We start from the raw sequence: 15,337 nt of genomic DNA on the forward strand, positions 1-15,337 counted from the left end.
GAAAATGAGAAATAAAAAAAACTACAAATCAGGGCATACAATAGAACACTGGAGATCCAGAAATTGGAAGATATATGAGCAATGGGCTACTTCTGCATTGGGAGGGAAGTACTGCTGATGACATCCCACCCACAGATACCTGTCAGGATGCGGCACCTGCCCTACTCATCAGAACAGGTCATCTACTCATCCCGCAGATGTGAGGTCAATAGGGTCACTCGGCTCCCTCAATCCCCATTTTAAGGGTTTTCCCAAGTGCAACACACTTCCACAATGGGAAAGGACAATTTTTCTTCCTCGTAGAAATCCCATAAAAACAGGATTTTTGGTTGCTTACCGTAAAATCTGTTTCTTGAAGCCTCCATTGGGGGACACAGGAACCATGGGTGTATGCTGCTGCCACTAGGAGGCTGACACTATGCAAATAAAAAAGTTAGCTCCTCCTCTGCAGTGTACACCCCACCGACTGGCATTATACTCTTCAGTTAGTGAGAAAGCAGTAGGAGATAATGAACAAGGTTGAAGAACCATAACCACAAACTTGAGAACTGTAAACTGAGAACAGTCAGAGAACATATAACAGAAACATTGGGAGGGAGCTGTGTCCCCCAATGGAGGCTTCAAGAAACAGATTTTACGGTAAGCAACCAAAAATCCTGTTTTCTTTATCGCCTCTCATTGGGGGACACAGGAACCATGGGACGTCCCAAAGCAGTCCCAAGGGCGGGAAAAACGGACTTCCATCAGGTCAGAGGACTCACCACTGCCGCCTGCAAGATCCTTCTGCCTAGGCTGGCGTCCGCCGAAGCGTAGGTATGGACCTTGTAAAATTTGGCGAACGTGTGGATGGAAGACCAAGTTGCCGCTTTGCAAAGCTGTAGGGCGGAAGCCCTGTGGTGCACCGCCCAGGAGGCGCCGACTGCCCGGGTAGAGTGAGCCTTAATCCCAGAAGGGGGCACTCTGTTCTTGACCCGGTAAGCCTCCAAAATTGCCATTCTGATCCATCGAGCAATGGTCGCTTTGGAAGCCGGCTGGCCTCTGCGCGTGCCATCAGGAATGACGAAAAAAGAATCCGTCTTCCGGAAGGAGGATGTTCTATCCAGATAGATCCTCACTGCCCTGACAAGGTCTAGCTTGTTCAACGATCGCTCCAGAGGATGGGTCGGAGCTGGACAAAAGGAAGGAAGAACGATGTCCTCGTTGAGGTGGAAAGTGGAAACCACCTTAGGAAGGAAGGAAGGTGGAGGCCTGAAGACCACCTTGTCCTGGTGAATGACCAAAAACGGAGGACGGCAAGACAAGGCTGCCAACTCGGAAACGCGGCGAATAGACGTGATGGCCACAAGAAGGGTCACCTTCCAAGAAAGAACCGATAGAGGAATCTCCCTAAGAGGCTCAAAGGGAGAAACCCTCAGAATGTCCAGTACCAGGTTTAAGTCCCATGCGTCCACAGGGGCCCTGTACGGCGGGACAGCGTGGGCTACTCCTTGAAAGAAGGTCTTAACCTGAGGCCGAGAGGCCAAGGACTTCTGAAAGAGGATGGAAAGCGCAGAGACCTGACCCTTCAGGGAGCTAAGAGCCAGGCCCGAATCCAGTCCTGCCTGAAGAAAGGCCAAAAGCGAAGGCAGGGAAAAAACCATAGGCGGAACGCGGTTGGACTCGCACCAACGGAAGTAAGCCTTCCAGGTGCGGTAGTAGATCCTGGAAGACGAAGGCTTCCGAGCTTGAATCATGGTGTGAATCACCCGGTTCGAAAGGCCGGACGCTCTTAGAACCGCGGTCTCAACAGCCACGCCGTTAAACTGAGCGACCGAGAACTCGGGTGGCAGATCGGACCCTGGGACAGCAGATCGGGCCTGTCTGGAAGGCGCCAGGGAGCGTCCGCGAGAAGGTTGACGAGCTCCGCGAACCAAGCTCTCCTGGGCCAATCCGGGGCGATCAGGATGACCGGCACCCCTTCCGCTTTGATCTTCTTCAAAAGCTTGGGAAGTAATGGAAGGGGTGGGAACAGGTAGGGCAGCTCGAACTGTGACCAAGGAATGGCCAGAGCATCGACGCCCACTGCGAGGGGATCGCGAGACCTGGAGACGAACTGCGGAACCTTCCTGTTCATTCGGGATGCCGTGAGATCCACGTCCGGAGTCCCCCATCGAAGACAAATCCGATGGAAGACCTCCGGATGCAAGGACCATTCCCCTGCCGCGAGACCCTCGCGGCTGAGGAAGTCGGCGGCCCAGTTGTCCACGCCAGGGATATGCACCGCGGATATCACTGGAACCGTCGCCTCTGCCCAAAGGAGGATCTTTGATACCTCGGCAAGAGCTAAGGAGCTCCGGGTCCCCCCCTGATGGTTGACATATGCCACAGCCGTGGCGTTGTCCGTCTGGATCCGGACTGGAAGGCCCCTGAGGATCCTTTCCCAGTGGCGGAGGGACAGAAAGATGGCCCAAATTTCGAGGACGTTGATCGGCAGAGAAGACTCCTGCGGCGACCAACGGCCCTGAACAGTCAGGTGGCGAAAAACCGCACCCCAGCCGATCAGGCTGGCGTCCGTAGTCACCACCTGCCAGTGGACTGGAAGGAAGGACCTGCCCTGGGAGATGAGAGGTGACGTCAGCCACCAGTTGAGCGAGTGTCGAAAAGCATGCCCAAAAAGATGATGCGCTGAGAAGGAATAAGGCAGGACTTCTTCCGGTTGACCAGCCACCCGAAACGGGCTAAGGAGTCGAGAACAATGGACAGGCTTTCGTGGGCCTGAGCGAAGGACGGAGCCTTGATGAGGATGTCGTCGAGGTATGGAAACAGGACCAAACCTCTGACTCTCAAGATGGCCATCAGCGCTGCCATGATCTTCGTGAACACCCTTGGCGCGGTTGCGAGACCGAACGGCAGGGCGACGAACTGAAAATGATCTCGTTGCACTGCGAATCGCAGGAAACGGAGATGTCCGGGAAATATCGGAACGTGTAGGTAGGCGTCCTGGATATCTATAGAGCATAGAAATTCCTGAGCCTCCATGGAAGCAATTACTGAATGAAGGGATTCTATCCTGAAGTGTCTCAGGCGAACCCTCCTGTTCAGCAATTTGAGGTCCAGAATGGGACGAACCTTGCCGTCTTTTTTCGGTACCACAAAAAGGTTCGAGTAGAAACCCGTGTACCGTTCCTTTTCTGGGACGGGGACGATTACCCCGGATTCGAGCAGAGAAGCGATGGCTGCGAAGAAGCCCGGCACTAGAGCGGGATCTCTTGGAGGACGGGATTGGAAGAAACGATCCCTGGGTCGGGAGGCGAACTCTATCTTGTATCCCGAGGATACAACTTCCCTGACCCATTCATCCTCTACTGCGGAGATCCAGACGTCCCTGAAACGGAGAAGACGGCCGCCCAACCTGGGAGTTGGGCTGGAGTCCTGCCAAGAGTCATGCGGAGGTGGATCTTCCAGTCCTGGGCCTGGATGATCTACCCTGGGAAAAACGAGGACGCCAGGACGGAGTGGGCCTGAAGGACACCGCCTTCTTCTCTTGACGTGCCTGTGGCCTCTGTTGCTGCTGGGAAAAGGAGTTTGATGCAGCGAAGCGACGAAAAGGCCGAAAAGAACGAAACTGCCGTCTAGGAGGAGGGCGACGAGGCTTAGCCTGGGGGAGAAGAGAACTTGTACCCCCGGTGGCGTCCTTAATGATTTGGTCCAGTTGGGAACCAAAGAGACGAGAGCCCTGGAAGGGCAGACTAGTGAGGGACTTTTTGGAGGACAAGTCCGCCTGCCAGGCCTTGAGCCAAACGGTCCGGCGGATGGCAACGGCATTGCTGGAAGCCTGAGCCGCACAAGACGCGACATCCAGGGAGGCGGAAACCAGGTATTCACCAGCGTGGGAAATCTGGTTGGCAAGTTCCGCTAATTGCGCGGGAGGCGCCCCGTCCAGGATACCTCGCCGTAGATCCTTGGCCCATTTTGAGATGGATTTTGAAGCCCAAGTGGAAGCAAAAGCTGGACATAGAGCTGCTGAAGCCGCTTCAAAAGCAGATTTCGCGAAGGATTCCATAACCCTATCGTTAGAATCCTTCAGAGATGCTCCGCCGGACAGTGGAAGCACCGTGTTGGTGGACAGCCTGGAAACAGGGGGATCCACCGAGGGAGAGACCGTCCAATTGGCGGTAAGTTCTGGTGAAAAAGGATACAACACCCCCAGGCATTTTCCCCTCTGAAAACGTCTGGTCGGATTCTCTCTCTCTCTGAACAAGATTTCCTCGAATTCAGGATGAGGAGCGAAAAATTTTGAAGGTGGTTTGGCCCGTCTAAACGAAACCGCCTGATCTGCGGGTTCCGTAGAGGGATCCTTGATGCCACAGGTCTGGTTTATAGCCCCAATGAGGTTCTGGACCGTCTCACTCATGGTGGCGATTTGGTTAGGATCCAGCTCCGAAATATCCTCTGAGGGCGCATCAGATAATGCCTCGCCTGACTCAGGGGAGGAGGATCGGTGGGACACCAACCGCGGGGGAGGGCCGTGCGGCGAGATGGAACGAGAAGAGGACTCAGACCGACGTTCCTGTCTGGACCTTTTGTGGCTTATCAAGGAGGGCTCGGGCGGCGGTTCCTGCGACCCGCTGGCCACTGCAGGGGTCTGCAGAGGTAACCGATCCAGGACGGACACCAGGGTTTGAGACACCCGTGTCAAATCGGCCACCGATTGTGACAGAGAGGCGGCCCAGCCTGGGATGGGGGGATCACTCTCGGGTGGATCCTGGGCGGTGGGAACAATCGGGTTGCTGCAGGACTGACACAGCGGGGAGGACTGACCTGAGGGAAGTTTGCTGTTACAGGATGAACATGCAAAGTACGTGACTAAGGCAGAAGATGAAGAGGTAGGGGGGCGAGAACGGCCCCCTTTAGAAGACATTTTGAGAGACCCCTGAAGATGCCAGTGGGTTAGGGGACAGTGGGGCAGAGAAGGGTGTCAGTCTGCAGTGCAGCTACTTACGGACCCGGTCCTGGAATGTCCCACTTGTCCTCTGGTGGAGAACTTCCCTGAGTTGCGATGCTGAGCCCACAGAAGAAGCGTGGCGCGCTGCGTGAGGCACTGCGAGGGCTGCTGCAGCTGTGTGAAGCGGCACACACCGGCTGAGAGTCCCACGAGGAAGGGGGGGGCGGAGCCAGACGCAGAGGCGCCGGTGGGCAGGGCGCAGTATGTCGGGCGGGAAAAAGCCCGCCCGCAGGAGCGGAAATGAAGAGGCCGAAAACCGGAAGTAGGCCCCGGCCGAAGCCGGGGCCTAAATTTGGAACCGGCGGCCGAGAAAAAGAGCCGCGGCGCCGAAATAAAGCGCCGGAACAACGCGGCGTGAGGAAGGCTGGCGCCGCAGCCTGCTTAGGCTGCGCCGCTGAAGGGCGCCGCAGAAAAAACACCCACCTGCGGCGCCAGCAATGTGCCGCAGGGAGACGCGGCGCGACAGCCTGCAGGGCTGCGACGCTGAAGGGCGCCGCAGAACACCACCTCCTGCGGCGCCAGAGCAATGCGCCGCAGGGAGACGCAGCGCGACAGCCTGCAGGGCTGCGACGCTGAAGGGCGCCGCAGAACACCACCTCCTGCGGCGCCAGAGCAATGCGCCGCAGGGAGACGCGGCGCGACAGCCTGCAGGGCTGCGACGCTGAAGGGCGCCGCAGAACACCACCTCCTGCGGCGCCAGAGCAATGCGCCGCAGGGAGATGCGGCACGACAGCCCGCAGGGCTGCCGCGCTGAGGAAGCTGAGCTGCGGCGCCAGAAGATGTGCCCAGAGTAAGAACCGCAGCGCTGGTAATGCGCCGCGGAAAGTGCTGGGGGGATAGAGCGCGGTGGCCTAAAAAGGGGGCCCCTCGCTGAAGACAGAAGGCCCTTGGTAAAAGGGAAGAAGAAAGGCGACAGGGAGCCCCTAACAAGAACCCCCCCTAACAAAGATCCGAGATGGGAAGGGGGAAAATACTCACCCAAACATCCCACGCCGGTACTAACCTTGAAAGGGTTTGAGACGTCCAGGGAGCTGATGGACGTCCTCGTCTCCTCCGACCGACAGGCTCTGGTAGGCGAGTGGGTGGGGGACGGAGCCAGGACCGGACTTCTGAGCACGCTTGTGTGCTAGGATCTTGGTCTGGTGAAGGATCTATGAGGATACGGGGTGGCAGTACACGCCGTACTCATAGTCCGCTTTGTGGGACTACAGGTGTGACTGTTCACCCTGTATCCCATCCGGAAAAAACCTGTAAAGGAAACGACGCACATTGAGGTAGATAAGGGTCTAATGAAAGACCCGTGTCCACCTCCTACTGACACTAAGCTAAACTGAAGAGTATAATGCCAGTCGGTGGGGTGTACACTGCAGAGGAGGAGCTAACTTTTTTATTTGCATAGTGTCAGCCTCCTAGTGGCAGCAGCATACACCCATGGTTCCTGTGTCCCCCAATGAGAGGCGATAAAGAAAAGAACATGCCAATTATTTTTCAGCTTCATCCTGAAATGGTTAATAAGTAAAAGGTGTGTACCTCTTCCACGGTCTCTTCTACCTCAGCTGGAACTGGCTTAGGTGACCTTAAATGGAAGGGAATAAATACTGGAGCCTGGTTCTGCATATCCGGTGAAAGATCATAATTCTCATCCTCAAACCCCAGGTCTGCATCTTCTTCATCATCATCTTCCTGCCGCGTAGCCCTGATCTTCACAAGAGTGGTCTTCCCTTTGCTCTTGGTGGTCAAAGACTTTGACACTTTGGTTGTGCTTGGTTTAACATTGCGCACAGCTTTTTCTTTTGCTGGATGATCTGATGCACTTTCAGATTTGGGTGACGACAGTGGCGGAGTGGGCAATTTCCTCAAAGGCCTTCCAAATCTTTTACGACAAAAATATAAAAAATATTTCAATTAGTTTTTACACATGAATGAAATACCGAGCGGCACACAATTCATGATCACTTCATTAAATCTACAAGATTAAATCAGCTCTGGAATAATGTGCGCTTCATGGTCTCCTGAAACGGAGGGTGGGCAAGTTCTCTTCTTCTGCTAAAGCATGTATAAAAAGGACAAAATGGACTTTAGGAGAGCCTAGCCCACCAGTCACTCTCGCCATATCAGAGTGGGTTAATATTAGGCTTCTGCTTTACATTCATGACTATTGGAGTGGTCTCTGGATTTCAGACATTATAAATTACAAGGCAAATGGTGTTCAATGTCTGTAACTTTTGACTATTTGGCCCCATTCCAACGTTGCCTGGATTTTTAGCCAGATACCGAAGCGATAAATAAGGACACCTGTTTAAAGGCTGTGTTTGACAACACCGCTTAGCTCCATTGTAGTGAATGGATAAAAGATTAACCCTTTAATCATTGAAAAGAAAAGCATAAAACAAAAATCATAACTTAGTAAACCAGGGGCACCTATACGAAAGGAGGTTTTTCTGGTACATTACAAAAAAAAATAAATCATGATCTAGTTTTTCCTGTAATGAGATATTCCTTTTTACCTTTATTTCATTTTTTTTGTAGCTCTCTTTCAGCCCCATGCAGTCATCCTAATTATTATGGTCTACATCCTCTGAACAATATTACTCCAAGAGGCAGAGCTGTATCTGTCCTATAGAGCACACACTCATCCTCAGTAGCTGCTTACAAAGCACTATGTAGAGATGGTGGTAGTACTCTATCCAAAAAGCACCATCTAGAGACTCCTATACAGTCTCAAGATAGATAAATTGCTGCACACAGACAGTTTTTCTTCCCTATCATTCCTCCCACTTCACCTACTATATCGTAATAATCTCCTGCAGTCAGTAACATTACATGGGCGGACATTGGCCGACTCAGATATATCATGTAATGTACTGTAGTCATTTATTGTAATGTAACCTAGCACTAAGACCGGCACTATCCCCTCTAGCTAAGGTCACAAACTGATATAATTACTTGCACTGTGCGGATCTTGATTTATCTGTGCTCCCTCTACTTCCTGCTGAAAATCACAGGCCACACTCCCATGCCATCACTGGCCACACACACCCCATGGCATCACTGGCCACACACACCCCATGGCATCACTGGCCACACCACCCCCATGGCATCACTGGCCACACCCCCATGCATCACTGGCCACACACCCCATGGCATCACTGGCCACACACCCCCATGGCATCACTGGCCACACCCCCCATGGCATCACTGGCCACACACCCCATGGCATCACTGGCCACACGCCCCCCATGGCATCACTGGCCACACGCTCCCCACTGGCCACACGCTCCCCATGGCATCACTGGCCACACGCCCCCCATGGCATCACTGGCCACACCCCCCCCATGGCATCACTGCCCCCCCCCCATGGCATCACTGCCCCCCCCCCCCCATTGGCATCACCGGCCACACCCCCATGACTTCACCTGTCACACCCCCATGACATCACCGTTCAGAGCTCACTGCTCAGCTGCTGGCTGAGTCAGTCAAAGCACAGACAGGTCTCTATTCTGTGCTTTGAATGGACTGTAGCAGTAAGTACAGAGCTACCGAATATTACAGCTCAGGAACAAAGCAGAATCTTAAACAGCAAGTAAATTATGGATATTCTTAATTTTTCATAAGTTTTGCAATTAATTCTTTTGCCTGGAAACCTCCTTATCACACTGCTGCAATGCAGGTGGAAGCAAGCTCCACTAGATGGCGATAGAGTGGAAGGGGGTCTGCACACAGGCTGAGCAGACCTGCAGTGCAGCAGCAAGGCTACCACCAAGTGGCAGCAGAATAGTCAAACAAGCTGGGTCAAATCCTAGACTGTAGCGCAGTACCAAAAGAATAAGAAAACTCAGGGTCAGGGACAAGCCAAAGGATCAGTAACGGTCAGGAGAGGATATGCCAAAGACAAGAGACAAAAAGCAGGTCAGGGTCTAAGTCGAGTTAAAATACCAGGAAGTCCAAACACAAAGTCCATACACTTACTTAGAACGCTGCAGAGAGGCGAGGTCTTGCACACTACTAGTCTGGCTGCTGCTCTGAGGGTCATCAGTCAATGAAGGCTGGTCCACTTCAGAGTCCGACAAACATTTGGGCTTCTGGGTTGTGCCTGAGGGGCAAAGTCTCTTAGGTGACAAGTCAGCATTCCAATCTGGTGCTTTTCTTTTCTTCGTTGGTGAAGATGTTGCCACTACATGATCTTTATCCTACCATGCAAAAAAAAAAAATGTAATTACTTATTCCATATCCATGATATCATGTAAAATTCTACATTAACAAAAAGCAAAGTTTATTCTTCTTAACATTGAGGCTGTGTGCACACGATGCAGATTTGGTGCAGAAAAATCTGCTGCAGTTCTGCACTAAATCTGCATCTCCTGGCAGAATCTGCAGGTGCGTTTTTTATGCGTTTTTGATGCGTTTTTTGAGCACAAATCTGCACAAAAAACGCATCAAAAACGCATCAAAAACGCACCTGCAGATTTCTATTATGGAGGGGTGCAGAAACGCTGCAGAACTGCACAAAAGAAGTGACAGGCACTTCTTTGAAATCTGCAGCGTTTCTGCGCAGATTTTTCTGCACCATGTGCACAGCTTTTTTTTTTTCACATTGATTTACATTCTACTGTGATCACAGTGCAGTTCTGCAGCGTTTCTGCTGCAGAAAAATCTGCTGCAGTTCTGCAGTAAATCTGCATCGTGTGCACATACCCATATAGTATTAGGCCAGAGTCACAATAGCATGGAATAAGGACGAGAGCTATGCGAGAAAACATCGTATTGCAAAGACCTACTGATAGGGAATTTAGATTGTGAGCCCCATCAGGGACAGTGGTGATAATGTGTGCAAAACTGTAAAGCGCTGCGGAATATGTTGGCGCTATATAAATAAAAAGGTTATTATTATAGCACTCTGACCACTGTTAATCTATGGGGCAACTCCCATCACAATTTTCTTTTTCCTCGGGTATATTCAGCGTGCGAGTGAGATTGCAGCATGCTCCGAATGTATGTGTATATCGCCCGAGTCTCGCCAATGCAAGTCTATGGGTGCGAGAAAAAAATCAAATAAAAAAATCGGACCCCAACATGGAACATCCGTGTGACTTGCGAGAAATACGCACACATTTTACTCATTTCAGCCCATTGAGCCATTAAATTCAATGGGGAAAGTCAGTGAGAAATGTCATGCCATATGCATGTCATACAGATACATAGATGCGATAAAATCTTATCGCATTGCAAGCGCATTACACACGGATGACCATAAGGAGAACACTTGTGTGACTCTGGGCAGGGAGACTCGGACTGATTTTCCATATGTTTAGTGTGACCCTGGCCTTAGTATTTCTGCACCAAGAACCTGTAGTATAAAGGTACCTTCACACATAACGATATTGTTAACGATATCGTTGCTTTTTGTGACGTAGCAACGATATCGTTAATGAAATCGTTATGTGTGACAGCGACCAACGATCAGGCCCCTGCTGGGAGATCGTTGGTCGCTGAGGAAAGTCCAGAACTTTATTTCGTCGCTGGACTCCTGCTGACATCGCTGGATCGGCGTGTGTGACGCTGATCCAGCGATGTCTTCACTGGTAACCAGGGTAAACATCGGGTAACTAAGCGCAGGGCCGCGCTTAGTAACCCGATGTTTACCCTGGTTACCATCCTAAAAGTAAAAAAAAAGCGGTAGGTAAGTATGTAGTGTTTGTTTTTTTTTACTTTTAGGATGGTAACCAGGGTAAACATCGGGTTACTAAGCGCGGCCCTGCGCTTAGTTACCCGATGTTTACCCTGGTTACCGGCATCGTTGGTCGCTGGAGAGCGGTCTGTGTGACAGCTTTCCAGCGACCAAACAGCGACGCTGCAGCGATCCGGATCGTTGTCGGTATCGCTGCAGCGTCGCTTAATGTGAAGGGGCCTTAAGGCAATAATCTACATGTGGCTGCATGTAAACAATGAAGTTAGGCTCCAATGTGTGCACCAGGGAGAGCATACAGAAGCTAAGCCGCAGTACACCTGACAGGCACAGGTTATAAAACCACCTAAAATATCGAATTATCTCAATTTCAAGACTCGAAAACTAAATCAGTGACCTTCATAGGGATATGTTAAAGGGGAGTGCACAAAATTGGATGACAAAAAAAAACAAAAAAAAAAACATTTAAAAACTATAAACATATTAAAACAAAAAGTACCTAATTCCTTAACTACCAACAAATAGCCTCCAGTTTTCATGACCATTACTAAACATTAAAATTAGGAGAGAAAAAAAAAATCTTAACGATCATGCATTTGGATGCGACTTGACTACTATTCACTCAGATTCAGAAGTTACATGTTCAGCAGAAGAAACACTGTTACACATAAAAAAACAAGAAAAGAAAAATGTACGCAAGAACAAAGTATAAAAAATACAAATTTTATTAAAGAAAAACATAAAAGACAACAAAATACTAAACCTGGTAGGTATCAAAGAGTGGGAAACCAAAAAACGGCGCAGGAACCCACCATACTGAATAAAGAGGCACTACACAAAAATCTAAATAGACCAATATGGTGCACATGGTAGGTCTATAAGTATGGTACAGAAAGAATCGCTAAACATAGAAGACCTCCAAGAGCAGTTACCCATGTCAATATGCAAGTAGATACCTCTGGTGGGTGCCGACGCCTGCCCCTACGCACGTTTCGGCAATCAGTCTTCTTCTGACCCCCAGAAGAAGGCCGATTGCCGAAACGTGCGTAGGGGCAGGCGTCGGCACCCACCAGAGGTATCTACTTGCATAATGACATAGGTAACTGCTCTTGGAGGTCTTCTATGTTTAGCGATTCTTTCTGTACCATACTTATAAACCTACCATGTGCACCATATTGGTCTATTTAGATTTTTGTGTAGTGCCTCTTTATTCAGTATGGTGGGTTCCTGCGCCGTTTTTTGTTTCCCACTCTTTGATACCTACCAGGTTTAGTATTTTGTCTTTTATGTTATTGTTTTTTGTGCTTTTTCTTTAATAAAATTTGTATTTTTTATACTTTGTTCTTGCGTACATTTTTCTTATCGGATTTTCATGTTTTTCTGTACTGAACAGTTATTGTGTCCATCTAATGGGTAAAATAGGTTTAGAATTTGGTCATTACCTTGGTATAATTAGATCTTTATCTGGTATGTGTATACCCCTATTTCTATTGACCCGACTCTTTCTGTTTACATAAAAAAACAAGTAGGCAAATCGTATTTGCATGGGACAGGCAGATTCATAATTTGACATCCTTCTGCCACCAGTTTTAACGGTGCAGGTGGTGCATCTTACATCTTTTGGGAGATGTGATTTTTCTATATCCTCTTTGGGATGAAATCTTTTCAGAAGGACTTGCAGGCTAGAGGAGATTCCTCAGTCTGCAATTTTCATTCTTTCATTTCCAAACTCCATGATATGCAGCTTGATGCCTGATCCTAAGTTTACATTTTTTACTTTTGGAAGAGGTAGAACTGCTTCACATCTATGTTGCATAGAGTAAACCAACGGCTGGCCCCTGTCAATCTTTATTCCAGCCCAGGATTCTCAGACTACATCCCACAATTTTTGGGGCATTTGTTGGCTTTGCCTCAGAAACGGCATTTGTAAGGTCACCCCACAAATGTTCTATCGGATTAAGATGCAGGGATTGGGCTGGGCACTCAACCTCAATTTTGTTGGACTGGAACCAAGAATTCGCTCATTTACTGGTGTGTTTAGGGTCATCGTCTTGTTGAAACGCCCAATTCAAAGGCATATACAGTACTCTTCAGTGTAAGCAACATCCTGGAGCAGATTATTGGCTGAGCCTTTGTGATTCTGGATGTTCTTCCATCCATTTGAATATCGTAGTTACTTACCGATAACGGTATTTCTCTGATCCCATGACGGCACTAACGAGAGAGAGGGATACGCCCTCAGGGACAGGAAACCCACAGGTTAAAAAGGCGGGACCTCTCCTCCACCTCAGTTGGTTTACAGAGCCTTGCAGGGAATTTCTGCTGTAACTTAATTGGTTATTTTTACACAACAAATCATAACTATATAACTTATATAAGCTCATATATATATATATATATATATATATATATATATATATATATATATATATATATATATATATATATATATATATATATTTTTTTTTTTTTTGCACACCTCGTGACTTAAATTATTAGTAGTGTGGACACCCATACGTGAAGGGAGGGAATATACAGGTGCCGTCATGGGATCAGAGAAATACCGTTATCGGTAAGTAACTACGATATTCTCTTACCCCATGACGGCACTAACGAGAGAATTTCAAAGAATGAAAGTTTTAGGGTGGGACTACTGCCTCAAGAACTCTCCTACCAAAAGTTAAGTCTGAGGGAGAAGATAGATTAAGCTGATAGTGCTTGAAGAATGTAGAGGGGGAAGACCAAGTGGCTGCTCTACATATTTGATCTATTGATGCTCCACCACGTTCAGCCCAAGAGGTTGCCACCGACCTGGTTGAATGGGCCTTAATTGTGTCCGGAGCTTGTTCTCCGGAAGAGGTATATGACATCTTGATGGCATCTCTTACCCACCTTGCCAACGTGGCTTTCGATGCCTTGTGACCCTTATTTGGTCCCTGAAAGCAGACAAACAGAGCCCTCCCTTTCCTACACTCCCTTGTGGCTGACAGATAGTGTGTTAGACATCTCTTTACGTCTAGTGTGTGTAGAGCCTCCTCTTTTTTGTTTTTTGGATTGGGGCAAAAAGATGGTAACGCTATCTCTTGAGATCTGTGGAATTTTGACGCCACTTTGGGAAGGTAAGAAGGGTCAGTTTTAAGGATTACTCTGTCATCTAATATTTGGGTTAGAGGTGGGTAAGCTGATAAGGCCTGCAGATCACTAATCCTGCGAGCTGAGGTTAGGGCCACCAATAAACAGGTTTTCCAAGATATTATTTTCAGTGAAGCCTGAGATAAAGGTTCGAACGGTGCCTTAGTTAGTGCTGAAAGGACTAAGTTCAGATCCCAGGGAGGAGCGGTGAGATGTATAACTGGTCTGGACCTAGTAGATGCTCTAATAAATCTTTTTACCCAGTGATTCCCCGCCAAATCCTGGTTGTAAAGGGCACCCAATGCTGCAATCTGAACTTTCAGAGTGTTTGTTGCTAGGCCTTTCTCTAATCCTTTTTGAAGAAATTCTAAAATTTCCTGAATGGGCATCTGATTTGATAGGATCACCCCTGACGTGGAGAGGAACTTTTTCCAGACTTTGCCATAGGCTCTGGTAGTTATAGGTTTTCTACTGGCCAGCAGGGTAGAAATTAAATTTGAAGAAAAACCCTTTTTTGTTAACAGTTCCCTTTCAAAAGCCAGGCCGTCATGTGCAAACTTTTTATTTGTGGGTGATTCACTGGCCCTTGATGCAGAAGGTCTGGGATATCTGGGAGTACCCATGGATCCGCTATGGACATTAGGCGTAGCCATGGGAACCATACTCTTTTCGGCCAGAACGGAGCTATCAATATCACTTTGGCTCTGTCTTCCCTGATTTTCTTCAAGACTAAGGGAATTAGAGCTATCGGAGGAAACACATAAGCTAGATGGAAATTCCATGGAATTAACAACGCGTCTATAGCCACTGGACTCCCCCGAGCAGAAGGCCTCCGTTTTCCGATTTTGATTGTTTGCAAATAGATCTATATCCGGGGGCCCCCAAAGATCCACTATGCGTTTGAATATTTTTGTATTTAACTCCCATTCCCCGTTTTAATTGGGTCCTGCTTAGAAAATCTGCAGTTTGATTTTCTGACCCTTTTATGTGAAGGGCTGTCAGGGAGGACAAGTTGGCTTCTGCTTGCGACATGATGAAATTTGTCACTTTCATTAGGGATTGAGACCTCGTCCCTCCCTGATGATTTAAATATGCTACTACCACCCTGTTGTCCGTCAGTACTCTCACGTGGTGGGAACGGAGGGATGTTAAAAAATGATTGATGGCGTACTGAACTGCTAAAAGCTCTTTCATGTTCGAAGTAAGGTCTTTTTCTTCCCCTGACCAAGGACCTTGGGCAATTTGCCTGTTTAGGTGGGCCCCCCACCCCCAAGGACTTGCGTCTGTGGTCAGGATTATCGAGACCGGCCATACCCATGGAACCCCTCTCCTGAGGTTGGATGGATTTGTCCACCAGCTTAAGGAAGTTTTTGTCCGAGAGGATATTTTTAATTGCGTCTCTAAATTTCCTCCTGCGTGGGATACTGCTTCTAGTATTTCCCACTGGAGATCTCTCGAGTGGCTCTGAGCCCACTGGACCGCTGGGATACAAGATGTCATTGATCCCAGTATGGACATGGATTTCCTTAGAGTGA

General features: G+C 48.8%; 1 protein-coding gene across 3 annotated transcripts in view; it reads right to left on the reverse strand.

The window, feature by feature from the left end:
- BDP1 (BDP1 general transcription factor IIIB subunit) overlaps positions 1-15,337 on the reverse strand; it is a 197,800-nt gene that overhangs the window by 50,403 nt on the left and 132,060 nt on the right. For all 3 annotated transcript variants that reach the window (XM_069750670.1, XM_069750679.1, XM_069750688.1), the window contains 2 exons: positions 8,954-9,174; positions 6,515-6,857 (listed from right to left, as the gene is read on the reverse strand). In XM_069750670.1, coding sequence (XP_069606771.1) covers positions 6,515-6,857; positions 8,954-9,174 — 564 coding nt within the window. The remainder of the gene's footprint in view (positions 1-6,514; positions 6,858-8,953; positions 9,175-15,337) is intronic.

The sequence above is a fragment of the Ranitomeya imitator genome, chromosome 1, assembly GCF_032444005.1.
Source record: "Ranitomeya imitator isolate aRanImi1 chromosome 1, aRanImi1.pri, whole genome shotgun sequence".
Taxonomy (NCBI): Eukaryota; Metazoa; Chordata; class Amphibia; order Anura; family Dendrobatidae; genus Ranitomeya; species Ranitomeya imitator.